This window comes from Vigna umbellata, chromosome 3, assembly GCF_029865625.1.
Source record: "Vigna umbellata cultivar VRB3 chromosome 3, Vumbellata_1.0, whole genome shotgun sequence".
Classification (NCBI taxonomy): Eukaryota; Viridiplantae; Streptophyta; class Magnoliopsida; order Fabales; family Fabaceae; genus Vigna; species Vigna umbellata.
The window spans coordinates 22,288,904-22,316,180 of NC_142167.1; the positions used below are offsets into that span (position 1 = coordinate 22,288,904).

Sequence of the window (27,277 nt, forward strand, 5' to 3'; positions counted from 1 at the left end):
CTAAGATTTTGAATTTTGACTTTGTGGAAGAAAAAGAAATCTAATTAGAAAACAACACTAATGTAACTAGAATAGAGGATTTCACCAGTCAAATTTTTTTATAGAAATTAATTATTGATAAAATTAATCAATATTTCATGGTTACAAAAAATAATAGTATAAAAAATCTATTTTCTTAATAATAGTTAAGAAATCAAAAGTACAACTATTTTAAGGGGGAAAAGAGTAAGTTTTATTTAAAAGTATAAGTTTTTATATTATTTATAACTTCTAATATATATTATTTAATTGCTATTCTTTCTGAGTAACGGTGAACAAAACCATATATATTCTTTTAGTAAAGTTTAAGAATTTAATTAGAAAAAACGGATGGTATGATTACATAGTCAATATATTACGTTAGTACTTAATTTTAATTTTTATATACTAAAAGTATTTTACAATTTGAATTTAAAATTTACACTTGAGATAATTTTAAATAGTGTAGACTGCAAATACTTTTACAATTGTAATATATCAAAATTTTGAGATATTTTTTGGAAAAAAAAAGAAATTTATAATTTTTCCAAAACACGAAATTTGGAAAGTATTTTCCACGTCAGTTCATCTTTCAACAGACAACACTCGTAGAAACCCAAAATAATAGTTTTTTAAAACGATTTTTGGTCAATTTTTTACAAAAACATTTTCATATATAAGTGAATATCTAAAAACATTATGTTAGTCTTATTTAATTATTTAATGTGGTAATAAATTAAACACTTTAATAAAAATAACTCGTTATTCTTTCATTTCTATATATATAAAAACCATTAAAAAGTTTTTTAAATATTATAATGAAATAATTTTAATTTTTTTGATCAATTGAAATTCCTTTAACTAACATTCTAGGAGGCTAAAACTACACAATTAATATATTAAAGAAATCTAATTTACAAAAACTAAAATATAAGGAACTAATAATAATATTATATTTATGGTATTTGAAAGACTCAAATACAATTACAGCCTAAAACACTTAAATCTCACAATTATGATGCATCAAATCACACATCAAAATACAATTACATCATATAGCTATAAAAATAAAAATAAAAACTCAAAACCAATTTTGAAAACAGAAAACAGGTTGTAGAAATGGAAAACCTGAGCTGAAGAGATACCAAAATGCTTAATGGGAAAGAAAGAGCTTTTTTGAGGTTTTCCACATGGCAGATTGTAATTGGTGAAATAAAAAAATTGCAGAAAAAAAGGGGTAACAGCTCAAAAACATGCAACATCTCATTACAAAAGGGCCATGGTTGCATCAGTTTCTTAGTCAATGTAGCCGTTAACACAACACAACACAACACAATTATTAACCTCAAACCTTAACAAAACATTTCCCTCATCAACAAGGAACCACTCTCTGTCTCTCTCTGTTTCTCTCTCTCTCTCTTTCATTCTTTCTATAATTCCTCTGTTTTGTTTTCATCACAACGCTCCTTCTCTGTCACCCGTTATATTTGCTGCAATGAATACGCTCCTTCCCCAAACTCATCTTTCCGCTCCAATGAATTCAAAATCCAAACTTTGGACAAACCCAACTTCAACATCAACCAGCTGTAGCAGTAGCAGCAGCAGCAGCAGCATCAGCAGCGAGAACGATGACAGCCCCTTTTGTTCCCAACGCATACCCATCGTTGTTTCTGCCTTCTTCAATTCTCACCGATCGCTCGCTGTTCTCTCCGGACACGTGGGTTCCGTTTCATGCTTGGCCCTGTGCGGTGAGTTCATCCTGAGTGCCTCTCAGGGTAAGGATATCATAGTCTGGCAGCAACCGGACTTGAGGGTCTTTGCAAAGTTCGGACAAGGAGAGGGGTCGGTGAAAGCACTTGCAACGGTTGGCAACAAGGTTTTCACCGCACATCAAGATAGCAGGATCAGAGTTTGGAAGGTGTCAAGAAGCTCGGAGAACGTGTTCAAGTTTGTCGATTCTCTTCCCACGACAAAGGACTATCTGGGGAAGTTCATGAAGCAGAGCAACTATGTCCAAACCCGGAGGCACCACAAGCGTTTGTGGATTGAGCATGCGGATAGCATTTCTTGCTTGACGGTTTATAACGGGTTGATTTATTCTGGTTCGTGGGATAAGACTCTGAAGGTGTGGAAGCTCTCGGATTTGAAGTGTTTGGAGTCGATTAAGGCTCATGATGATGCAATCAATGGGCTGGTGGCGTGTAAAGGGGTGGTGTATTCTGCTTCTGCTGATGGAAAGATTAAAGCTTGGGGGAGAAAAGAGGGAAAGGGGGAGCATTGCTTGAAGGGGGTTTTGGAGGGTCATAAGGATGTTTCGTTCAATTCTATTGTTGTTTCTGAGGATGGGAAATGGGTTTATGGAGGAGGATCCGATGGGTTTGTGATGGGGTGGGAGGGGAGTGGAAGTTTTGAGAGTTGGAAGCTGGTTTCTGAGACCAAGGCACATGAGATGGCTGTGTTGTGCATGTGTCTGATGGGGGAGTTTTTGTGCAGTGGATCAGCAGATAAAAGCATAGGGATTTGGAGAAGAGAGGCTTTTGGTAAGCTTTGTAAAGTTGGTGTCATAAATGGCCATGAAGGGCCTGTGAAGTGTTTGCAAGCTTCATCATCTAGTAGGATTGGTGGTGGTTTTTTATTGTACAGCGGAAGCCTTGACAGAAGTGTGAGAGTTTGGTGGGTTCCAAGGTATAATGATGCAGAAGTAGAGGATAATAGCTCTACACAATTTGGCACAGAGAATAAGTCCATGCTAGCATAAAGGAACATGAGTGATGAAGCACACGATCTATTTTAACAGTGTCAGAAGTGCTTCCTTCTTGATTCATTTTCTCCTTTGAATTTGTTTTAGGTTGCATATAGACTGAAATGAAAGAGTTACTTTAGACTAAAGCAGCTAAGAGAAGGGGAACTCTGAAGATTTTGATTGGTTCTTGGAGGTGCTGTTTTTCTTTTCGGTTTGCCATTGGTGTCAATTTCATATATTTTTTCTGAGCTGATTGTAGAACGTTAGGGTGGTTTGTTTTTTATTGTTTTGTTGAAGAAATTAGGGGACATAGCAGAGTGGTGTGGTTATAGTTTTCTTTCTTTTCTTAAATTTTACCTTTATATTTGTATACAATTGTAACTATGCCTATAAAGGATTCAATCAATGGAAATAAATTATTTTCTTTTGTTAGTAGCATGATGAATGCTGCATCCATTCGAAGCTCTAAATAGACATAACTTTTTTGTTAGTAATTAGCTCTAGGAAAAGGACAGCAGAACATTGCACTTTGTTACAATGATGCGCACCTTACAGAGATTAATGCATCCAAATATCTTATGAGCTCTTCAGCAGCCAATACAAATACAACCACCACCACCAAACAAACAACTATGGATTAAGAATAGAAAAGGAAAAAAGATTCTCGGGACAAACAATTATGTTATCTGAGTCAAGGAATCATATCTCAGGATCTATGATATCTGAATCAGATTACTCATTATGCTTCTTATTTTGTTGGAGGAGGCAAATGAGATCAGAACAAGAATATAGTGCAGAATACGTATTTATATTTTATAGTCTTCACAATACACTTCTTGATTTATTTTAGCTTACATTATTTAAAATTATAGAAACTAGTGTTGGAACTAAAATATATTGATTGTGTGAAATAGTAGGAAACGAGTGGTTAAAAGTATCTATATCTGATTTTCTGTTTGTAGATCATGGTCAGTATTCAAAACAACTACCTGATAGAAAAGAATGCTTCTTAAACGAGTGATATTCCTTCATGGAAACCAGCAACCGGCATAAATAAGAAAAGGGGTAAACGAGGATGAAATGAAAAACCAACAGCAGTCTTGAAATAAACTATTTGCAGTTTTCTGACTCTTTGAAATATAGATACGCAATTTACTCAGATGGTTTATTTTTCAATGGTAATAATACTAGTATAAGTTCCTAGATACTACAAAATATTCCACAATTTCGTTTGAGAAGTAATCTAAGTGTGATATTCTGAAGACTTTGACTTTAACTAGGGAGAGGTCCTTGTGCCTAATTTAGAGTGTCCTTTATGCTCTTCCACCGTCCATTTGGTACAAAGAAAGTAAAAGCAGCGATGTGTATCTGGTTGGACCACGAAAAATCTTAAAACCAGGCAATTCATTGCTTTAAATTGTTAAAAAAGCCACCATTCACTAGCCAGGAAGCCAGACAACCTAATTTCTTTCTCTCCCGAAGCAATATTTAGTTGGCTGGGGTTGGACCAGACATAAAAAGCAGTATATTTTATCCATGTACAAGAGAATACCCATATGATGTTTGTTATGCTTAATATATTCAAAAGATGTTTCCTCTAATTTGTACCAACAACCTTTGCTTTTTAAGGATTAGGAAGAAGCAAGTCTGCGAGCCATGTGAAAGAAATGAAGCAATCAATTTAAGCAACGAGTATAAAACTTGAAAGTAATGCAGGCGCAGCCAACCTGCGGACAAATTTTGAAGTCAGTCATTTAAAAAAATCTAAAGCAAGAAGCTAATTCAAAAGTAACAATTTTAAATGTTGGTTGGGTTGGACTTTTTCAACTGCACTTAAAGAATTAAAATAAGATTTCTTTATTAAATGAGAGAAAATCATTAACATGTTTCAACTAGAACTTCAAAGTCGATTAACCCCAAACATGGAGCGAAAAAACATGAAAGAATGTCGCTTGGGATATTTTCTTACTTCCTTCGTTCATGGGGAAGAACCCACTTTAATTCTTAATTAAAAAATGAGGAAGAAGCGAGCAATTTACTTGTATATCGTTCTCGGCAAAATACGGCATGAAATTTGAGTAGCATCAAGCGGAAAATAAACAGCAAAACAACAAAAAATTTATTACAGTAAAATCAAATGTTAGAGAAACCATGCTTCTGTCTAAAACAACTGGCAACCAATATGGTTAGACCGTGATCGATTGTTCTTTGAATTTTCCACCGGTTTTAGACAATTGAAGTCCGAAAATTTTAACATGGCTTCTGGAATCGAAGAGATCTAAAGAATCATTAAATCATAAAAGAAGCTGCAATATTTAACACTCAATAAACGAGAAACGCATCAAACTAAAGGCTTAATAACTTTAGATCCAATCCTCTTCCAAGTCAATTAATTCTTAATATTTAGCACATTCTTATAAACCTTTACTGGATGTTACCATAAATACATGTTCATGTCCTAAACTAGGACTACAAAACTTTTCTAGTTTAAGATAACATAAAAAAAATGTTACAACAATTACTCTTCTCACACACTGAATTGGATCAACCATTTATGACATTTTAGCAAACTGAGCCCTGAGCAAAGGACATTGACCAGCTAATAAATAATCACCCACATTCTCCCCATACTAATCAACTGGCAATCCTTTTTTATAGGGGGAGTAGTGTTTTTTGTGTCACGTGCAGGAAGGGAGTAGATATTTGACACAACATGAATACTTTCACAGCTGTCTGTAGAAAAGGACATAGGCTTGATCATGCAGCACCTTATTTGTTCCAATAGCATAGACAGATGCATCATCAAATCGTAGCCACCGACCATTAGGGTATTGGGCATCAGCTGTGTAGTGCCCCTTCGAAGGCTCCCTTCCATGGTGAGTAATTGTAGCAACAAGTTCATACTTTCGACCCTGCAGAAGCATAAAAAACACTCAGCCACAGTGCCCTCTTCCAATCAACATTCAATAATACTCCAGAAATTATTCTGAGGGTGCAGTGGAAGATTAAAGTATCAGTTATCATAAAGGTACTCAAATATCTTCTTACATTCGCAAGTTTTATTTTCTTAAGATACTGAGTAGAAACATTCACTTAAAATCAGCAGCAGAATGCCTGATTTTTGTTGAAATTAGTGTGATAGCAAGTTGTTTAAGGTAAGAATAATGTATCAGAAACTTAGCTATCTATCCATGTTTTTAGAAGAGAGATTCCATGAATTGATGGAATAAAAGTGAATTCGAAAAAAGTAGTAATATTTGAGGTAATATAAACAAATTTATTGTGCAAAACCCTTCACAGAACAATCTCCAAAACAAAAAGATCAGTACATCGACAATAAAGTAGCTGCATTCTAGTAACCAAAAAGAGAGGCCATGGTTTATCAACATGATCACACATATACATCCGAAACAGAGAGGCTAGAATATAAAGACATTACGTCACCTTAGTAGATGGTGAAACAAGCAAATCACGACTCAATACCAACTCAAGAGGAAACTGCACGGCCTTATGCAACTTGATGCTTCCCTGGCTTCCGTAACCAAAACGCATCAGGTGAAATATCATTATTTTAGGAAGCGTCACTATTTGTACAGATTTTCTTGCAGTCACCACACCAGCCTGAAAGAAATTTAAATGGATATTTTAATTGCAGTAGTACAAAGCATATCCTCTATTGCAACGAAAGGCTACCACTATAAAAAGCCAAGTTAAGACAGATTGAATGTCAGAATAGTTGAATTAATGACAAAAAAGACATGCTGCCAGAATTGCCAATGGAGTAGACATGAAGACCATGAAAGGCAGCAAATAGCTAAAATTCCGACATTAGTTTCTTGTCCTACTCCATTAAACAACCTGAGTTTTAGAATTTTGAAAGCAGTTGATGTTCATGTTCCACTGTTTTACATCGATATGGGTAAGAGTGACATTAGGGGTACTGATGTGCAAGTAGATTGTTGTTTTGATACCAACAAATCATTGAAGAGGTTGGGTAAAAAAACATATAAAATATAGTTTGCAATGAGAGTTAAACAAATACAAAATGGAGAAAGTCAGCAAAAGAAAGAACCTAAGGATTCATACTCAAAGAACATACAGTTCCACACATAATATAGAGTACAAATGAGTTTCTAAAGCTATAAACTCCATTAAAATCATTGTACGCATACATAGTTCCCAATGTTATAACTATAAAGTCCCTAAACACGTTTAAGGGCACAAGTTTTGAAGGGAGTGATTCAAGTGAAGCAACAATTTGTGTCATTTAGTATCAAAGCAAATAACACAGCATCAAAACTTGTTAAGAATGGACTGATTTATACTTGTGTAATGAGTGAGTATTGAATGTGTAGCAGAGTACCCCACAGGTACCAGTAGTACTAAAATATAATGGCAACTATTTAGGAGTATTTTAGTACCAATGTATCATAGTCCAATTGCATAAAAACATTATCTGCATGAACATTGTATGTCAAATGTGAAAGATAATATATTAAAAGGGTTAAATACCTTTGCAGTGGGTGATACCCGGTACCCTTCAAGAGTTTCTGATGCAGAAAACAAGCGTAGTGCATCCTCGATAGTGTGTACGGTGTCAGGATAGATGTCAAGATGGAGTAAGAGATATGGTTGAACAAAGGCCGACTTATTTCCTAAATGACAAAAAATAAATCATGACATGGCCACATTGGCTTTTAGATACTTCATTTACATTTACATTTCCATTTCTTCTTTCAAGTTTTAATATCAACAATAAAAGGTAAGGTGAATTTTGGCAAGAACAAAAAGTAAAATTCCCAGAATTACAATTACTCAGCATGAAGCAACAGACTGACCAGATGAAATTCGACAAAATCTTAATGATCTTTACAGTTAAAACAAAAGCAAATTCCTTCACTAACACCGTATAATAAAGTTAAGTTTTGTACCTTTAGCTCTCACCAAACTTTTAAGCTCTCCTCCAAAAATACTACTTAATTCTGATGGGCGAAGGCTTTGAGTCCTTGTAACAGCAGATTTATTCTTCGGCCCCACTGTTTCCCATTCATCATCTTCCACAGAAGAAACAAGAGAAAATTGAGTGCCATTAAGACTTGAAGATTGTCCTTCAAGCTTCAGTAATTCATCATGCATTTGATCCATTACAAAGCTCAGAAATTCCTGAGCATCTTCCTGCCTGAAAGTGACATGTTGATACTGATTATTATATTTCAAATTTGTATATTTATATTACCATTTCCAACATGACACCTATGCAGCACATTTTCAAATTACCAAATAACTTTCTGGATGGGTCCAGAAAATCCGAGATAGATTTTGGTTCACAATTAAAATTGTTTAAATGAGGAATACAAGTGGAAGCAAATTTGAAGAGTACCAAAAGAGGATGGAGAAAGAAAGAAAATGAAGATTATATCTATACATGTGCAATAATACTAAACAAGTCAATAACATGTCTGGCAAAGATTATAAACATGAATGACCATTGATAAATTATTTTTTGACAATGAGATTATGTTTTTAACAATTGATTACTGGTTAAAAATAAACCAACTAGCATGGATTCGTGACATGGGCAAGTACATGCGGCATTGTTAGTGAAAAACACAATGGTACAACTAAAGATCTGGTTATGGAAGAATATTATTTAGATTTTTTTTGTTTGGGAGGGGGTGATTAGGAAAGTAACATAAAAACAGAAAAAAAAAATAACGAATTATCACCAACCTTGGTCTTCCTGAAATGCTATTTGGCACATCTGGAGTAAAATTTTTTAGAACACTTTCAAACATAACAGGGCAAAATGGCCTTCCAGACTCAAACATATCCGTATCTTGCTTGTTTATGTTAGTGTTGCTTGGCATATCAAATTGGATTATGAACTCAGCAAATGCTGTCAATGTAGGATATCCAACCTGATATAATACAGATCAATAATCGTGCAATAATGTCAGATCATTACTTTACTATCATAAGGGAAATAAAAATGTATAATACAGCTGTTAGGTCTGTATTCATTTAATGATATAATGTCGTCTATAAGTTAAGCTAAAATCTGTAGATGGCAGCATTAGTTGACACGCAGCAGCACACAGACTAACCTTAGGAAGGTTTCGAGTTCTTAATTGCTGTAAAAGATGAACAAAAGGTGAGCATGACAACAGGGCCTGCACGGTTGCATTAAGAAAGCAAAGATTCCCGGAGTTGATAAGGCCTCGAGGCAGTATGTCTTTAACAGGCAGAACAGCATGCCCGTTAGGTGCCTTAGCGGGTTCTCGATAGGAGAACTTTAATGAAGAATGATCACCATTGCCAGTTTTATGTACATTCTTCAAGTTTTCAGTCTCGGAAGCATCTAGACTCAAATTTGAAAACTCGTCTGATGGACCATCTTCATCAAGTAATGTAAAAGAATTTGCATTTTTCTCTTCAACTTCATTCACACTACTCGTAATCGTGGGGCTAGGGGAGAAATTGGTAATGCTGCCATTCTCTTTAGTTGCTCCTGGAACTTCAGATGAACTATCATTATCATTTTTCACTCCATTACATTTCTGAGAATCAGAGGGCGGAGCACTAACTGATGCCTTTGATGAGTTTTGCAGGTTGTTTGACTCAACAGTAACAGAATTCAGAGATCCAAACTGCAGCTGATTCTTCTCCACAGACTTTGCATTTTTCCCAGAAGACTGCTTTGACAGCAGTGATCGGGTTTCATCTTCAGTAAATGACCCAAATAGTAGCATCTGCGAAAAAAAGGCGCACAAATCCAACAAAGAAAAAATGCATTAAAATTTCAACAAATAATAAATTCATAAAAAAGGTTTTATACATGTATGCGTGTGTATGGCACAAAACAATCGAACAACCGGATAAAACAGTCAATCAATAAGTAGCAAACTCCCAACAAATACTCCAGCGAAGCAGGTAAAAAAGAAGACGGGCAAACAAAACATGGCATTATACTAAATAAGATTCGTAATAGAAAAATCAATCAATTATCGTACTATCATCAGAAACACTAAAACCCTCAATTCACAGAAGCGACTGACAACGGAGATCAAAGACAAGTCGAACTAAAGAACAGTAAAGAATGACAAAATTTCAATTCAGAAACGAGAGGCAGAAAAGGACGAAATTGAGAATTAGCGTGGCGAAATCGCACCTTAGAATCACTCGTGTTGGTGAGGAGAAGGAAGTTGGAAACCCAAAAGGCTGAAATTGATTATCAAAGGAAGAGAATGGAAAAGAGGAAAAGGGTTGGGATGAAAATCAAAAAGTAGGGTTTTTGGAGACCCTGAAGGAGCAAAGGCAGATGCGGTGATTGAAGACATGAAAAGGGAAAAGGGAGAACAGAGAGAGAAGAGAGAGAGCATTTAACAAAGGAACCCTCCTCTCCGATTGAGCCTTGGCAGCACCAACGCGGAGCATCGACAGACACAAAACAGAAAGCCTCTGAATTTTTGGTTTAGGGTTAGGTTAGGGTTACCGAAGGAAATTGAATTGGAATGGGTTAAGTAAAAACGCTACTGTGACCCTTCTTCTTGCCTTAAAGAACGGTGATATTTGTGATTTTAAATAAATTCAAAACCAAAACGCACTTTTCCACTTATAGCCTCTTTGGAAGTATTATTTTGGAGTATACGTATACCCTACGAATACTATATATACTGATACGTTTCACTTAAATGTAAAAAAATACCTGTCTCTGTTACGCTGATTTTCACGTCCAAAAGCAGAAAGCTTTGCAAACGTCAAAACCAAAAGCACACCAGAAAATTGATTCTGTCTCCGGTTTATCTCTCAGAAAGTCTTACCATTATCTTTTTATAATACCAGTTCTGACTTAAAAAGATTAAATGATAGACTATTCTTTAAAAAATATTATCAAATCCAATTAGATAAAATACAGTTCAAATATATTTGATGGCTAGATTTTAATCGATACATTTTTATAATAGATATATTCGTATTTTTTTTATTGCTAAGTGATAGATTTTAATCGATACATTTTTATAATAGATATATTCGTATTTTCTTTTATTGCTAAGTGAGAGAAATATCAATTGCCAAAATATGGAAAAATCATAGTATTTGTTAAACCACGGAGAAAAATAAAACACGCAAGACAAAAACTATTTTGGATTGGAGTATTTGATACTTTTTAAATATATATATATATATATATATATATATATATATATATATATATATATATATATATATAAACGGTTAATAATATTTGTTTGTTAATATACATTTTTAACTAAATAAAATAATTATTGCAGTTTAGAGTTGAATTAAAAAAAAAACTACAAAGGTTGTGTTTCTTTTTAGATATCATCGTTTATATTCGTCCTTCTTAGATACTGAGTTTGATGAGGAAACATAATATTCAATGTACAAAATAAATTATGGCAAAAATTCTACCATTTCTAATACAAAAACAAATATAAAGAATAACAATGGTGTGCAAAAACAGGGTTTAATGAATGATGATGGATTTCGGATTTATTTAATAAAAAAATTGAAAAATCATTTCTTAAGTTATTATTGAAGATGATATATTAAAAGAGATAAGAATTGAAATTTTAAATATTAATAGTAACAGATACTATAATAATAAAAATAATATTTTATCCGTATTTGTAGTCAATTTTTTAAAATAATTTATTGGAAGTTGAAAAGGAAACAATCTTTGATTTCCTTTGAAAGCTTAGCAAAGACTATACAAGTTTTATCATTGCAACTAAGCATCTTCTTACCGTCTTTGTTAAAATTACGAAGAAAGTCAAAAGAAACTAATGGGTCAACTTTACTTCAGTTTTATTTACTAGTGAATAAGTAAATATCTATGTTTACAAGTTACAATGGACGTAAAAATTTATTATATATATATATATATATATATATATATATATATATATATATATATATATGGGTTTGCTAACGCGTATGTCTATTTTTCAGTTGGTACATTTTAAGTAGACAAATATATATATATATATATATATATAAGTATTTGTAGATAAAATATGTGATAAATAGTGGGTATCTACAAGTATTTATTACTTGCACGTAGCGAATTTTTTAATATCCACTTATAAATCGATCGGATGCGGGTATTATACTATCCACTCGCAGCTATCCAAAAAAAAGAATTAATTTATATTTTATTGAATTAAATTTAATTAAAATTAAAATTAATTTATATTTTATTAGAAAAAATGTAATTAAAATCAAATTTTAATTTATATTATATTGTATTATATTTTTTTTGTAATTTTATTTAAATTTTGTTCTAAAAATTTATAAAATAATTTTTTAAATATTTGTAGGTACCCTCGAATTTTAAAATATCTGCAAGTATGTTTTAAATGGGTCTTCGTGCGGGTGAGCGGGTAGTAGGTGAATTTTTTTGTTGCAGATCTAGTAGCAAATAGGCATTAACCGTGTCCAACTTGATCCGGAATCATCCGAAGAAAGGAAAAGATGGTATTTTAATATATAGTGAAAATAATTGTGTTAATTATCAAATAATTATTTATAATAAAGTCATTGATAAATTTAGATTTATCAACAAATTTTTTTGACGAATTTCATAATATACTTTATCAATGAATATTTTCATTGATAACAAATTTATCAGTAATATTTGTTGGAAAGATCTATCGATAGATTATAAATTTTAATACTACTACATATTTTTATCGATAACTTATCATTATAATTATTGACGTTATTTTTCTATTGCTAAATTTGTTAAACATTTGGACTACAAATATTTCTTGTCCAATCTAATGAGATTTTTTGTATATTAAAGAGATGTGGGTGAGAAGAAGAAGAATATGATGATGAGGAGGAAAATAGGGAGGACGAGGAGGTGGAGGCTCTATGGTGTGTTATCAATGTAGAGGCACGACAGTGAAGCGAAGTCAAGTTGATACATACTGGTGACACAAAGGCACGATGATTATCAGAGTTATAGAATGAGGTAAAGGAAGAAAAAAAGGGAAAGAGAAGAGAAACAAAAAAGAACAAGGTTGATGAGGATGAGTTGGAGGTGATAATAATGGCGCGATAACTACAACAACCTTGCAAGGAGGTAAAAAAAAAGATGAAAGAAGAGAAAGAAAAAATGAATGAAAAAGAAGAAGGAGACCGATCACATATTTTAATGAAGGAAGTTAATGATGACTAAAATTTGTCAATAATTATCAATAAATATTTATTGATAGATTTGTTGTTGTCGATAATTATCGATAAATTTTTCTATTTGTTGATAAACTTTACTAATGATTACTTTACTTATGAATTTTTTGTTGTTGGTAATTTGTTGGTAAACATGATTTAACTAAAAAAAAGTTATTTCTTATCTAATTTATATTTTACTTTTTCGTTTTGCTTATTATTGTATTCTTCGTCTCATTTATCAATGTTGTTGTTGCTTTAGTTGCAATTATTGTGGTCTGTGTAGTTTTTGTTGATCTTGATTGTTGCCATCCTTCCCATTGTGCTTCCTTTTTTCGCCTTTGAGGGTAAGTACCGAACATTTACATGTTATATTTCGGTTTTTGTTATTATATCATTACTATGGTGATTTAAAAAGAAAACATTCTTCTATTTGTAAGATATTTTTGTGTGGTGGTGTTTCAAATGTATAATATTATTAATGGTCCTTTGGGTGTTAGAAAGTAAAATATTTAATAATAACAAGACAGATATACAAATAAAAAAAGAAAAAAAATCATCAAACAAAACAATTTTTATAGCAAACAATATGTAAGATAACATTTTAAATGAAAAAGAAGATTAGAAAGAATTTGAATAGAAATAACAATGTCCCAAAAGAGAAAACACTTGTATTACACATGAAAAAACAATATGTAATCGATCAAGTGCATGAAATGATTTTTGAATCTTATAAATATTAATGTCTTAAAAGATAATATAAAACAAAACAAAAGACTGAAAATATTTTTATGAGTTATTTTGTTTGTTGTGTATTTTTCTCAAAAAAATAAATTGTATTTATATCAAAAAAATTAAATAATAATAAAGTTAGTTAAAATAAAATAGTAAAAAGTAATAATTTCAATTAAAATAAAATAAATATAATAAAAAAAAATTGTTCATCCATAAAAATATTTATTTATAAAATTAATAGTTCATAAAAATATGAGTAAAAATAGAATAATTTATTTCTATTAAATTATATTAAATATTTCCAAAAACTAACCTTAATATAACAGAGAAAACGACACTTATATTAACCATGCAAACAAACTAGAAAGTTTGTCTCCCCTCAAACGACGACGCTCCCTAAATAGCACTCCAACAACTTCGTCTTCATCTAGTGTTCTCATCAACCAATGAGCCTAGGACCCTCTTTATTTTGCATACATAGAAATTAATATATAAAAAAGATATTTCTTTTCAGTTTTAACATATTTTATATATTTGACATCCTCAAAATTTTATACATCTAAAAAAAATGTTTGTATAAAATATTTTTTAAAAATCGATCCCTTATTGTTATGTCATATATTTGTATAAACATTATTTTATATTAAATTTAAAAATTTATATGATTTTTTTTATTTCTAAATAAGTATTGATGTTTATATTAAATTTACCTAAATATAAAATTTGGTTCATTTGTGGTTTGTATTTCTTTTGCTAATTTTTTTAAAGAAATAGTGTAATCATGCACGAATCTTAATTTTTGTTTAAGATTTAGTAAAAATAGTTAGCTATTAATAATTTAAGTATCAAGTCTTGAATTGGGTGATTAAACAGTTTTATTTATTTTTCAATACTTTGTTAATACATCTACATTAATTAAGTGCAACTTTAAATTTGGTGTAATTTTTAATTCAAACCATTTAGTTTTATTCCACGCACAATTTAGCATGATGCACATTTCACATCCTTTTAAGAACAATAAAAAATACGACTGAAATTTTAATAAACTCAGTGAAGATTGATGCTAGTAATGGTAAAGAAATAAATAATCATATTGTAAGCTATTACGGTACTTGTCAATACTAATATTTAAAAAAATGTTTTTGATATAATATACAGTAGAATTTAACTAATTACATTATTTATTGGATGGTACTCTTAATCCTACAAATATTAATGATTTCTGAACAGTGATAATTCAATTAACATTTAGTTATGTTTATTTTTATTTGTGGTGTATAATAACATGAATTAAATAGTTTAAGTCTTTCAAGATGGATTACCTTATTTCAAGATGATTTGCAGCAAATAAAACATGGACAAACTATATTCTTTTGGGCATAATTAATTTTGTTTCATTGTTTAGGTAAATTTAATTGAAATAGATATTATTTCAACATAAATAGAATATCTAGTTTGGTATAACGTTGTTTTTCTACCTTTTTTAAATTTAAGTCAAAATGAACCAATTTCTTTTTAAAATTCCAAAATTTGCGTCGACTAGCATCATATCCGACATGAATTATAATTGTTTTCCTTTTATAAAATTTAATTTATATATACATATGTTATATATCAACTTCAAAATTATTTTCATGTAAATATTCAATAAAACAATTCTAACGTGTTTCAACACTCTCTTATTTAAATAAAAAAAAAGTATTCTTATTAAAAAATTAATTCCATTTTTATTTTTCATATCATTTGTTAGTGTTACATTTTCAACTTTATGATTATAATTGTGTCTATATCATGTTACTTAAATACAATCATGTCGTCATTATATTTAAAGGAAAATGTCTAAAATTCAATAACTTAAAAGAGAAACATGTTGATTTAACATTGTGTTCTACTATTATTAGAGTTGAAATCGAGAAAAAGTTTGAATGAGTATATAAATGGAACTGTTTTATAGAATGACAATTATACGTATAATAAAATTAATAAAAATTTTATAAAAAAATTCAATAAACAAAAAATAATTCATTAAAAATTGTACGATTTTCAATATTGAGTGACTTTTTTCACTTTGTTTTAAAATTCCATTTAACTATCATCTGATTTTAATACATTGTTAAAATAATCTATACAGTATTGATTGAATATTACAAGTTTTTTTTTACAATTAAACTTATTAATAGAATACCATAATACTTTTTGTAGAAAATTTATTATTTTTAAATTTCAAATGGGTATACCCTTTATTTTTCGTTTAAACCTTATAATGAATTTAGTTTGACCTTACTAACCAAAATAAATAAATTAAAATATATTTAGTATATTAATGAGTTCTTCTATTTTTTTTTTCAATATTATTGACGAGAGTTAATATATATACATATATATATATATATATATATATATATATATATATATATATATATATATATATATATATTCTTTTGAATGCGATTGCAAGCTACATTCTATCGCCTAACCAAAATAAATTAACATATTTAGTATATTAATAAGTTCTTCTATTTTATTTGTCGATATAAGATATTACTGATGAGAGTGTTAGGATATATAGTTAGTCAATTTGATCTAATAAGTTGTGTTTAAAGCATATAAACAAAGGTTGGAGCGCTGTCTACCCAATTTGAATACCTTGGGACGATCAAGTTGATATACAACATGTTGCTACAGACTAACTACCCACAGAATGCCGAAAAAACAAATCAATCTCTTACACATATTATTCTATCACATGTAATAACGACAAAACAGAACACAGTTGTACTGTCATAATTACAAATATTCAAGAAGGTGCAATGCACCACATAGCAGGAAGGTGCCAAGCTACTCACTGGAAAGGTTCAATTTCAAAGTAGCCATGGTTGACGAGTCAATGCAAAAATTTAAATAAAGCCAGAATCTTTGAACCCAAGTCTTTATAAATTTTTTATTATTGGAGCCACTTTTCATGGTATACATTTGGATATTCTTTTCTATGCGATTGCAAGCTACACTCCATTGCTTTTTCTGGTGCCTTAGTAAATCTCCATCACCAACCACAAACCCAGTATTCAAGCACAGATCGAAATCTACACACACGTCTCTGCTGTAATGGAAGAGAGTGTAGTTACCTTTGTTTTAGATCATTTAGCCCAGCTTGTGGCACGCGAAGCTAACTTGCTGTATGGCGTGGAGGACAGGGTCCAGTCCCTCCAGAACGAACTTCAAATGATCAAAGACCTCCTCAATACCACAAAGAGAAAGAAGGGAATGGAACATACTGTATTGAATCAAATCAGAGATGTGGCCCACGTAGCTGAGGATGTCATCGATACATTCGTAGCCAAAGTTGCAATTTACAAGAGAAGAACCATTCTGGGGAGGATGCTCCGTGGCTTTGGCCAATTAAGGTTGCTCCACCACGTAGCCGAAAAAATAGACACGATCAAAGCCACTCTCAACGACATACGCGACAACAAGGACAAATATGATGCTTTCAAAGAAACCAACAATCAATCCGCAGCAGATCTAGAGGCGGAGGAGGAGAAAAGGGCGCAATCACTGCACAACCTAAGAAGAAATGTGGAGGAAGAAGATGTAGTTGGCTTTATCCATGACTCCAAGGATGTCATCAACCTACTCCTGGAAGGTGGTTCAAATCGTAAAGCTGTCTCTATTGTTGGCATGGGGGGATTGGGAAAGACCACCCTTGCCCGAAAGGTCTATAATAGCAGCCAGGTGATGAACCACTTCGATTGTCGTGCGTGGGTTTATGTCTCAAACGAGTGCAGAGTTAAGGATCTTTTGATTGGCCTTTTTAAGCATTTGATGCCAAATTTTGAACAGCAACAACCTAGAGGCAACAAAAGAGGTAAGAAAAGCGCAGGAGACATTAACGACCTTAGTGAGGAGGAACTGAAGAAATTGGTGCGAAACTGCTTGGAGTGGAAAAAGTATCTTGTGGTGGTAGATGACCTGTGGAAAAAGCAAGATTGGGACGAGGTGCTAGATGCTTTTCCGGACAACAACAGAGGCAGCAGAATATTGATCACTAGTCGTTTGAAAGAGGTGGCCTTGCATGCTGGCCATGATGTTCCTCACTATCTTCAATTCCTGAATGAAGAAGAAAGTTGGGAGCTGTTTCGCAGGAAAGTGTTTAGGGGTGAAGACTACCCTTCTGATTTGGAGCCTTTGGGGAAGCAGATGGTTCGAAGTTGTCGTGGTTTGCCGCTCTCCATCATTGTCTTAGCAGGGTTGCTAGCCAACAAGGAAAAGTCACATAAAGAATGGTCTAAAGTGGTGGGTCATGTTAATTGGTATCTCACTCAAGACGAGACCCAAGTGAAGGATATAGTTCTCAAACTCAGCTATGACAATTTGCCAAGGAGATTAAAACCATGTTTTCTCTATCTTGGGTTATTTCCAGAAGACTTTGAAATACCTGTTACACCATTATTGCAAAAATGGGTTGCAGAAGGTTTTATACAAAATACAGGAAACAGAGACCCAGATGACGTTGCGGAAGACTACTTGTATGAGCTCATTGATCGTAGTTTGGTCCAGGTAGTAAGAGTGGAGACTAATGCAGGTGTGGAGACGTGTCAGGTTCATGATCTTCTTCGAGATCTTTGCATATTAGAAAGCAAAGAGGACAAAGTTTTTGAAGTTTGCACAGACCATAATATTCTAATTTCATCAAAACCACGCAGGCTGTCAATTCACGGTAAGACGGATCACTACATTTCTTTAAGCAATAATGATCATTCATGTGTTCGTTCCTTGTTCTTCTTTGGCTCACATTACTATATTCGCGGGAGGGACTGGAAATGGATTTTTAAAAACTTAAAATTGGTTCGAGTGTTGGAGTTTGGACTAAACGGCTCTGATAAGATCCCTTCCAATGTAGGGAATTTTATCCATTTAAAGTATCTGAGAATAGACATAGCGTATGTTAGGTTTGTTCCAGATTCAATACTTAAGCTTTGGAATTTACAAACCATAGACCTAAGTCCTCCGAGGGGTAACGTTCCAATTTCTTTCCCTGCCAAAATATGGAAACTGAGACATTTAAGGCATTTGAATACGCCACGACCTATCAAGCTGGGAGGGAGTTGTTCAGGATCATATGAGAAGATGTGGAATGCTCAAACTATATCTTCCCTGGTACTCAATAGCCAAGCAATGTCTTTGATAAAAAGAGGAACATTCCCCAATGTTAAGAGGTTAGGATTGAGAGTGACTTCAGAATGCGAAGCTGAATTACCCAAATTGTTGCAGAGCTTACAACAATTAAGTTATTTGAACAAGTTAGTAATTGTCCTCCGAGATAGAGATGATGAAAGTGTAAAGAAATTGACCGATGAGAGTCTGAAAAGGAACAATGGTTTCAAGCCGCAAGAAGTGTTACAAAGCTTAGGACAATTCAATTGCCTAACTATTTTAACCATTGAGAATGCTTTCGACCTTTTAACCTGTGAACTCACATTCCCTCCAACCGTTACAGAGTTAACGTTGTCGGAGATTGACTGCATTAGTGATGAGGGGATAAATGGTTTGGGAAATCACACCAAACTAAAAAAATTGAGACTTTTGGGAGATGTAACCTGGTCTCGGGAATCCTTTGACTTGAATTGTGTCGGAGGCGGCTTCTCGCAATTGGAAGTGATTGAAATGGAAAATTTGACACTTCAAAAGTGGAAACTAGACAATGGTGCAATGTCGAGGCTTCAGAGTGTGACGATTAACCATTGTGAAAGGTTAGATGATCTCCCAAATGAACTTTGGTCATTGAGTGGCTTGAGAAAAGTGCAGGTGATGAAACCTTCAAAAGAAATGGCTCACACGCTGAGGAATTTGGAAATGAAGAATGGGGTTCAACTCGTCACAGAGGATTATCAACCTCGATTTCAATCTCGGTTGGATAGTATTGATTCGATGGATTCCAATACTTTTGAATATATTAGTGAAATCTAAGAGATTTATTGTAGAAAATAGTTTGTTATTTATTTTGTGAATGTATTTTATTTGTTGAAATAAAAGACAGAATTTTGAATAGCTTGTGGAAAATACTCATATTTAATGTATTTATTATAAAAAATCATAAAAAAAAATATATGAGCTCATTGCATTATTAATCTAAATGATATGATATATACTATAATATCGTAGTACCTAATAATATTTAATAATATCTAACATTTCATCAAGCTAATACATATAAATATACTGTTACAAATATAATTAGTTTTTTATAAAGGCTTAATAAAAATATTTGTTAATTCATCATTTAACTTAAATATGAATTATTGAATTAATTTGTTACTTGTTTTAATATTGTCAATAGATCTTAAAATGAATTATAAATAGTGTATTATGTATAACTCTATGTGAATAAGACTGATTTAATAAGAAAATCATATAAATAAATTATTTCAAAATTTTCTACACTAACATTATGTTTTTTAAATGATTATTAATTTATTCATCTATATTTCTTGGATTTCATATGTTTGTATAATACTTACTTTCTATATCATGTACAAATTGTATAATTCTTCATTATACTGAAGATGAATAAATCATCACGCATTGTACCTAAGTTATGATGTATTTGATTAAGATAACAAACATAAAAGACAAAAATATGTTTATGTCTCGTTCATAATAGAAATTGTGTATCCCCTTTTCTTACTATGTTCGCGGGTGCCATGGTTGATGAACGTTGGGTCTCCGAAGAAACTACGAAGCAACAGTTCAACGAAATGAGGCTCGCGTTGCACTTGGGAAATTTTAAAAAGCCTATAACGTCAAACAAGCTAGAGGCCGACGTCCTTTAAGCCTTTAATGTCGGAGCTTTGTGGGACAAAAGTCAATTAACGACATACCTAAGGCAGACTAACATCATTTAGGCCTTTGATGGTTAAAGGAACAGGGGCTGTTGTCAATTTTGTCTCTAGAATCTCTAGAATTACAAAAAACAACACCAGTCTTATGTTTGAAGGGAGTCGAGGATATCCTAAATATCTTTTACATATGCATAAATTAGTATATAAAATAAAAGTTTTTATTTTTAATTTTAGTATATTTGATATATTTTGCATCCTCAAATTTTCATAGACCTACAAAATTTCTTTTCACTTCAAAAATATTTGTTAATATGTTTTCTATTTGTATGACCATTATTTTATACAAAATTAGAAAAGTTTGCATGTGATTTTGTTTTTATTTCTAAATAATCATTTATATGTGTAGACTAAATTTACCTAAGTATAAAATTGGTTAATTGTTGGTTTGTATTTATTTTGCTAAATAAAATAAATATCGTATTTATGCAGACATTGAGCAAATTTTAGTTTTCATTCGAGATTTAGTAAAAAGCGTGATGCACATATTGGGCAAATCTTAGTTTTCATTTGGAATTTAGTAAAAATGGTTAAACATTAATCATTTGATGCTAAGTTTGAATTGACTTGTTAGACATTTAAAAAAAAATTACATTTCATAGTTTATTAATAGACATACATTAAGTATAATCTTTTTTTGTTAGAATTTTTTTTTTGTTAAAGATGATGTTAATTCCTTAATTGGATTAAGTTCATGTCTCATTAATATTATTGTATCTTTCTAAATCTTCCTACAAAATACCTATCGTGTTTATTGTTTGAAATAAATGTGTTAAAAACTCGAAAAAACACGTGATTGTTTATTTATTTATTTTTGATATTATTAAAAGTTACACAATATGAATACCATACAATCAAATATTAAAAATTTAAATTATACAGAAGAAAATGTTGAAGAAAGAATGATTGACAATTTATAATAAAAGATGATATATGATGTTGGTAATTTTTTTATATATATAAATAGGGATAGTTAGATTTATTATTGTTTAAGTCATTTATTAAATAAATTATTATTATTTTAACATAAATAGAATATCTGAATTGATATAGCTTTCTTAATTTTTTAATCAGAGATTTTGTATTTAAGTCAAAATGAACGTTTTTTTTTTTAAATTCTAAAGTTTACGTTGATTAATATAATATTTAACAAATTTATGGCAATAAATATCACATCAAATATAAATTTATGTCTGGTTAAACTACAACGTAAAAAGTTAAGATTACAATACATTACCTTAGTTAAAGCTCATAATCGTCAATATGTGTATCTCATAAGAAAAACTCATTTTTTATATTTGTTTACGTGAATTCATTGTCCAAGTAAATAAATTTTGTTTCTTAGGATTCGGATCTTATTCGTCTCTTACATTCATTTATTTGAATATATGAAACTCTACAATAGTCGTTCGTTTATTATCATTTTCTCGTTTATATATTTTTATATCTAAACAATTAAAAAATGTGATATTTGTTGACTGACGATTTTAAATATAAAATTTCATCCTCATATTTAATAAATAAAAATGCTTGTACTAAAAGCACTATATTATATACTAAAAATTATAATTGTTTTTCTTTTACAAAATTTAATTTATATATATATATATATATATATATATATATATATATATATATATATATATATATATATATATATATATATATATATATTAAACTTCAAAATTATTTCCATGTAAGCATTTAGTAAAAGAATTCTACCACTAACTCAACACTCTCTTATTCAAAACAAAAATATATTCTCCAAGAAATTTCCTTTCATTTTTGTTTTTCACGTAGGTTTGTAATATTGTTACATTTTTAACGTGTTGAATATAATTGTGTCTATATATCATTTCATGACGTTGTTATATTTAAAGAAAAATGTCTAAAAACTCAATATGGTCTGGAGTATTATAAGATTTTTTGACAATTAAAAATATTCATAGAATACCATAATACTTTCTATAGAAAATTTATTATTTTTAAATTTCAATTGAGTATACCCGTTTTTTTCGTTCAGCTTTGAATGAATTTAGTTTATCTTACAAATTAACCAAAATAAACTAATTAACATATTTAGTATATTAATAAGTTTTTCTATCTTATTTTCAATATGAGTGATGTGAAATTGTGAGGATATACATTTAATCAATTTGATCCAAGCAGCACGGCAACGTCTATTTAAAGTATATAAGACAAAGGTTCTTGTTAGCGATTTGAAAATGTTGTTCTGTTATTAATGTAAATATCGTAAGGAAAATAGGAAGAAGGTGCAATGCACATAGCAGGAAGGTGCCACGCTACTCAGATTATGCACTCAAGTGGAAGGTTTACTTCAAAAGTAGTCTTGGTTGACGCAAAGTCAATGGACCAATAAAACCAGAACCCTTTAACCTAAGTCTTTATAAATTCTTTATTGCAGCCACTTTTCATATTATACATTTTTCGATACTCTTTTCTATGAGATTGCAAGCTACACTGTATTTTTCTTTTTCTGGTGCCTTACTAAATCTTCTTCCATCACCATCCACAAACACAATATCCAATCACACATCAAAATCTACACGCACGTCTCCACTGTAATGGCAGAGAGTGTAGTTTCCTTTGTTTTAGATCACTTAGCCCAGCTTGCCTCACGCGAAGCTAACTTACTGTATGGCGTGGAGGACAGAGTCCAGTCTCTCCAGTACGAACTTCAAATGATCAAAGACCTCCTCAATACCACAAAGAGAAAGAAGGGAATAGAACATACTGTATTCAACCAAATCAGAGATGTGGCCCACTTAGCCGAGGATGTCATCGACACATTCGTAGCCAAAGTTTCCATTCACAAGAGGAGAACCATTCTGGGGAGGATGCTCCATGGCTTTGGTCAAGCAAGGTTGATCCACCACGTAGCCAAAAAAATAGACAAGATCAAAACCACTCTCAACGAGATACGCGACAACAAGGACAAATATGATGCTTTCAAAGAAACCAATAATCAATCTGAATCAGAAGAGGCGGAGGAGAAGGAAAGGTTGCAATCGTTGCACAAGCTAAGAAAAGACGTGGAGGAAGAAGATGTGGTTGGCTTTGTCCAGGACTCCACGGATGTCGTCAAGCGACTCGAGGAAGGTGGTTCAAATCGTAAAGTTGTCTCTATTGTTGGCATGGGGGGATTGGGGAAGACCACCCTCGCCCGAAAGGTCTATAATAGCAACCAGGTGAAGAACCACTTCGATTGTCGTGCATGGGTTTATGTCTCAAACGAGTGTAGAGTTGATGAGCTTTTGCTTGGCCTTCTTAAGAATTCGATGCCAAAGTTTGAACAACAGCGCAGAGGCAACAAGAAAGTTAAGAAAAGCGCCAAAGACGTTAACAGCCTGAATGAGGAGGAGCTGAAGAAACATGTGTGGAACTGCTTGGAAAGGAAAAGGTATCTTGTGGTGATAGATGACTTGTGGAAAGGGCGGGATTGGGATGAGGTGCAAGATGCTTTTCCAGACAACAACAGAGGCAGCAGAATATTGATCACTAGTCGTTTGAAAGAGGTGGCCTTGCATGCTGGTGATGATGTTCCTCACTATCTTCAATTCTTGAGTGAAGAAGAAAGTTGGGAGTTGTTTTGCAGGAAAGTGTTTAGGGGTGAAGACTATCCTTCTGATTTGGAGCCTCTGGGAAAGCAAATGGTTCAAAGTTGTCGTGGTTTGCCGCTCTCCATCATTGTTTTAGGAGGGCTGCTAGCCAAGAAGGAAAAGTCACATAGAGAATGGTCTAAAGTGGTAGGTCATGTTAATTGGTATCTAACTAGAGATGAGACCCAAGTGAAGGATATAGTTCTCAAGCTTAGCTACGACAACTTGCCAAGGAGACTAAAACCATGTTTTCTCTATCTTGGGTTATTCCCTGAAGACTTTGAAATACCTGTTATTCCATTATTGCAAAAATGGGTTGCAGAGGGCTATATACAAGATACAGGAAATAGAGACCCAGATGATGTTGCGGAAGACTACTTGTACGAGCTCATCGATCGCAGTTTGATCCAGGTAACAAGAGTAAATTTTAATGGAGGTTTGAAGACATGTCAGGTCCATGATCTTCTACGAGATCTTTGCATAGCAGAGAGCAAAGATGGTAAAATGTTTGAAGTTTGCACAGACAATAACATTTTAATCCTTACCAAACCTCGCAGACTGTCCATTCATAGTGACATGGGTCACTACATTTCTTCAAGCGATAATGATCACTCATGCATTCGTTCCTTGTTTTTCTGTGGGCCACGTTATCATGTTCGTAGGAGAGAGTGGGAATGGCTTTTGGACAACTTCAAATTGGTTCGAGTGTTAGAGTTTGGACCTAACAGGTGTCAAAAGATCCCTTCCAATTTAGGGAATTTCATCCACTTAAGGTACTTGAGAATAGACTCAAAGCATGCTAAATTTGTTCCAGATTCAATACTCAACCTTTGGAATCTACAAACCATAGATCTGGGTATTTGGAGGTATGACGTTCCAATTTCTTTCCCTATTCAATTGTGGAAACTCAAATATTTAAGGCATTTGAATACACAAGGACCTATCAAGTTGCGAGGAAGATGTTCACCATCCTCATATGAGAAGATGTGGAATCTTCAAACCATCTCTCCCCTTATACTCAATGTGCAAGCAACGTCGCTAATAGGGAAAGGAATATTCCCCAATATTAAGAGTATGGGGTTGGATGTGGAGGATCATGGTTATGAAGGTAAATTTCCCAATTTATTGCAGAACCTACAACAATTAATGCATTTGAATAAATTGGTGATTTTGTTAGATTCCAAGTCCCAAAAACTGGTTCAAAACCTAGGACAATTAAGTTGTCTAACTATCTTAATCATTGATAATGTTTTGGACCTTCTAACCTCTGAAGTCATATTTCCCCCAAACATTACAGAGTTAACGTTGTCATGGATTAAGTGCATTACTGATGAGGGGATGAATAGTCTCGCAAATCACTCCAAACTCAAATTTTTGAGACTTTTAGGAAATCCACTTAAGTCGGAAGATTCCATTGACCTTAATTGTGTCAGTGGCAGTTTCCCGCAGCTGGAAGTGTTGCAAATGGAATATTTGAAACTTCGAAAGTGGGAATTAGGCAATGGTGCATTGCGGAGGCTTCAAAATGTGATTATCCATGATTGTCAATCATTAGATAATCTTCCAAATGAATTATGTTCTTTGAATCGATTGAGAAAAGTGCATATAACGGACTCTCCTTCAAAACAAACGACTCATATCTTAAGAATTTTGGAAACAAATAATGGAGTTCAAGTCGTTATAGGAGATTTTTCACCTTGGAATGATGACATTTATTCCAAACGACATATCTCATTTTTTATGTATAAGGCAGCAGAAGATTTTATCCAATTCATATCCCAGTCGTGATTATCTACATCAATAATATTATTTATCTTGTAAACATTATTAAGAAATATGATAATTTAGTAGTTTAACAAATTTTTTATTAAAAATATTTATTGTTTTACTATAACAACAATGTTATTTCTAATTAATTGTCAAACCTTATATTTTTTTAACATATAAAAAAAATAAGGAAGGTGACTGGATAGAAAAAAATAAACAAGATGAAGAGGCTAAATATAAACATTTTATTTAATCAACATAAAAGAGTATAATGAAAATTCAATTAAAAATATTTAAATTTATTAAAAAAATAATTAAACTTAAATAATGTAGCATAAATTGTTACTAAAAGTGTGAGATTTATTATACTAGATAGTTGGTTACTTTTTTTATGGATGTATTTTATATAGAGTAAAAAAATGTAATATGAAATATTAATAATATTTTGATTTTTATTTTTTAAGTTTAAATAATATATAATTATCTATATTTATAGTTTTTAAATATTGAAAGGTTTTTGTTAAAAATTAATTTAAATAAGATATTAAATAAATATTTTTTAATATAATAGGAACAAATAAGATAGCAGAATTCTCTATAAAAATTATAACTAATAATAAATAAGTTTATTTGTTATTTTCTACCTAAGCATAGTCTTCAAATTACAAACTAGAGGACCTTTTTTTCTGAGATATTCTTTTCATTTGTTTTTACTATGATTATATATACAGTTTTATTTTAGTTTTTTAATAAATATTCTGCTTTCCTATCTGTTATAAGTTAATTTAGGCAAAAATTTCTATTTTCGGCTCCAGCTATTTTGTTTACTAATATGTAATACTTAGTTTTCTAATATTTTTATATCTAATACTTAGTTTTCTAATATTTTTATATCACTATACTCATTTTATTAGTTTAACAATAAATTTTAAAACGTTGAAACTTATAGATAATATTTGTTCATATTAAAATATTCTTTAACTAATTAAAATATTATGTCTAAGTAAAAATATTATCTAGTGGACCACGAAATCCATACGATGTTAAGAACATATGAAAAGCAAGTATAAATGAAAAACATTCATTTGTGATGCTTAATATATTCAAGACCTCTTTTCCCTGAAATAATGATACTGACAACCATATATTAATAATATATAATATATTTTAAAATATTAGTTTTAATAAAATACAACATTTATATAAATAATAAATTTTATTTTAATTTAATGAGACATTATTATTCTATTTAAAAAAGTAGAATTAAATTGAATTAAAAAGATATATATAAAGATTAAATTAAA

General features: G+C 31.5%; 4 protein-coding genes across 5 annotated transcripts; 3 read left to right on the top strand and 1 right to left on the bottom strand.

Annotated features, from left to right (window-relative positions):
• The first annotated feature begins 1,318 nt into the window (after nucleotides 1-1,318).
• On the top strand, nucleotides 1,319-3,196 carry LOC124835712 (Transducin/WD40 repeat-like superfamily protein). Its single transcript, XM_047310688.2, has one exon. It carries the CDS (start codon nucleotides 1,514-1,516, stop codon nucleotides 2,774-2,776), a length of 1,263 nt encoding a protein of 420 aa, XP_047166644.2. The 5' UTR covers nucleotides 1,319-1,513; the 3' UTR covers nucleotides 2,777-3,196.
• Nucleotides 3,197-5,139: 1,943 nt separating this feature from the next.
• Nucleotides 5,140-10,303, bottom strand: UBP24 (ubiquitin-specific protease 24). The gene is made up of 7 exons (XM_047310670.2): nucleotides 9,930-10,303; nucleotides 8,866-9,510; nucleotides 8,492-8,679; nucleotides 7,693-7,940; nucleotides 7,274-7,416; nucleotides 6,206-6,382; nucleotides 5,140-5,673 (listed from the first exon to the last, which is right to left on the bottom strand). Exons 2-7 carry the CDS (start codon nucleotides 9,508-9,510, stop codon nucleotides 5,485-5,487), a joined length of 1,590 nt encoding a protein of 529 aa, XP_047166626.1. The 5' UTR covers nucleotides 9,930-10,303; the 3' UTR covers nucleotides 5,140-5,484.
• Nucleotides 10,304-16,474: 6,171 nt separating this feature from the next.
• On the top strand, nucleotides 16,475-19,738 carry LOC124835688 (disease resistance protein RPP13-like). Its single transcript, XM_047310659.2, has one exon. The coding sequence runs from the start codon at nucleotides 16,796-16,798 to the stop codon at nucleotides 19,655-19,657; it is 2,862 nt and encodes a 953-aa protein (XP_047166615.2). The 5' UTR covers nucleotides 16,475-16,795; the 3' UTR covers nucleotides 19,658-19,738.
• A 3,284-nt stretch (nucleotides 19,739-23,022) lies between these two features.
• LOC124835680 (putative disease resistance RPP13-like protein 3) lies at nucleotides 23,023-26,431 on the top strand. 2 transcript variants are annotated; one of them, XM_047310650.2, is made up of 2 exons: nucleotides 23,047-25,314; nucleotides 25,504-26,431. In XM_047310650.2, exons 1-2 carry the CDS (start codon nucleotides 23,172-23,174, stop codon nucleotides 25,992-25,994), a joined length of 2,634 nt encoding a protein of 877 aa, XP_047166606.2. In that variant the 5' UTR covers nucleotides 23,047-23,171; the 3' UTR covers nucleotides 25,995-26,431. The 2 variants fall into 2 exon arrangements, with proteins under 2 accessions (XP_087964386.1, XP_047166606.2); XM_088108260.1 differs by having other exon boundaries at nucleotides 23,023-26,431.
• Nucleotides 26,432-27,277: the final 846 nt, after the last annotated feature.

What these genes read in the sequence shown, in the direction of transcription:
- LOC124835712 (XM_047310688.2), top strand. Translation starts at nt 1,514, where the DNA reads ATGAATACGCTCCTTCCCCAAACTCATCTTTCCGCTCCAATGAATTCA.
- UBP24 (XM_047310670.2), bottom strand. Translation starts at nt 9,510, where the DNA reads ATGCTACTATTTGGGTCATTTACTGAAGATGAAACCCGATCACTGCTG. An exon ending in GAACTCGAAACCTTCCTAAG is followed by an intron (nt 8,680 to 8,865) that starts GTTAGTCTGTGT and finishes GTATTATATCAG; the next exon opens with GTTGGATATCCTACATTGAC. An exon ending in GGGTATCACCCACTGCAAAG is followed by an intron (nt 6,383 to 7,273) that starts GTATTTAACCCT and finishes AATTTCTTTCAG; the next exon opens with GCTGGTGTGGTGACTGCAAG.
- LOC124835680 (XM_088108260.1), top strand. Translation starts at nt 23,172, where the DNA reads ATGGCAGAGAGTGTAGTTTCCTTTGTTTTAGATCACTTAGCCCAGCTT.
- LOC124835688 (XM_047310659.2), top strand. Translation starts at nt 16,796, where the DNA reads ATGGAAGAGAGTGTAGTTACCTTTGTTTTAGATCATTTAGCCCAGCTT.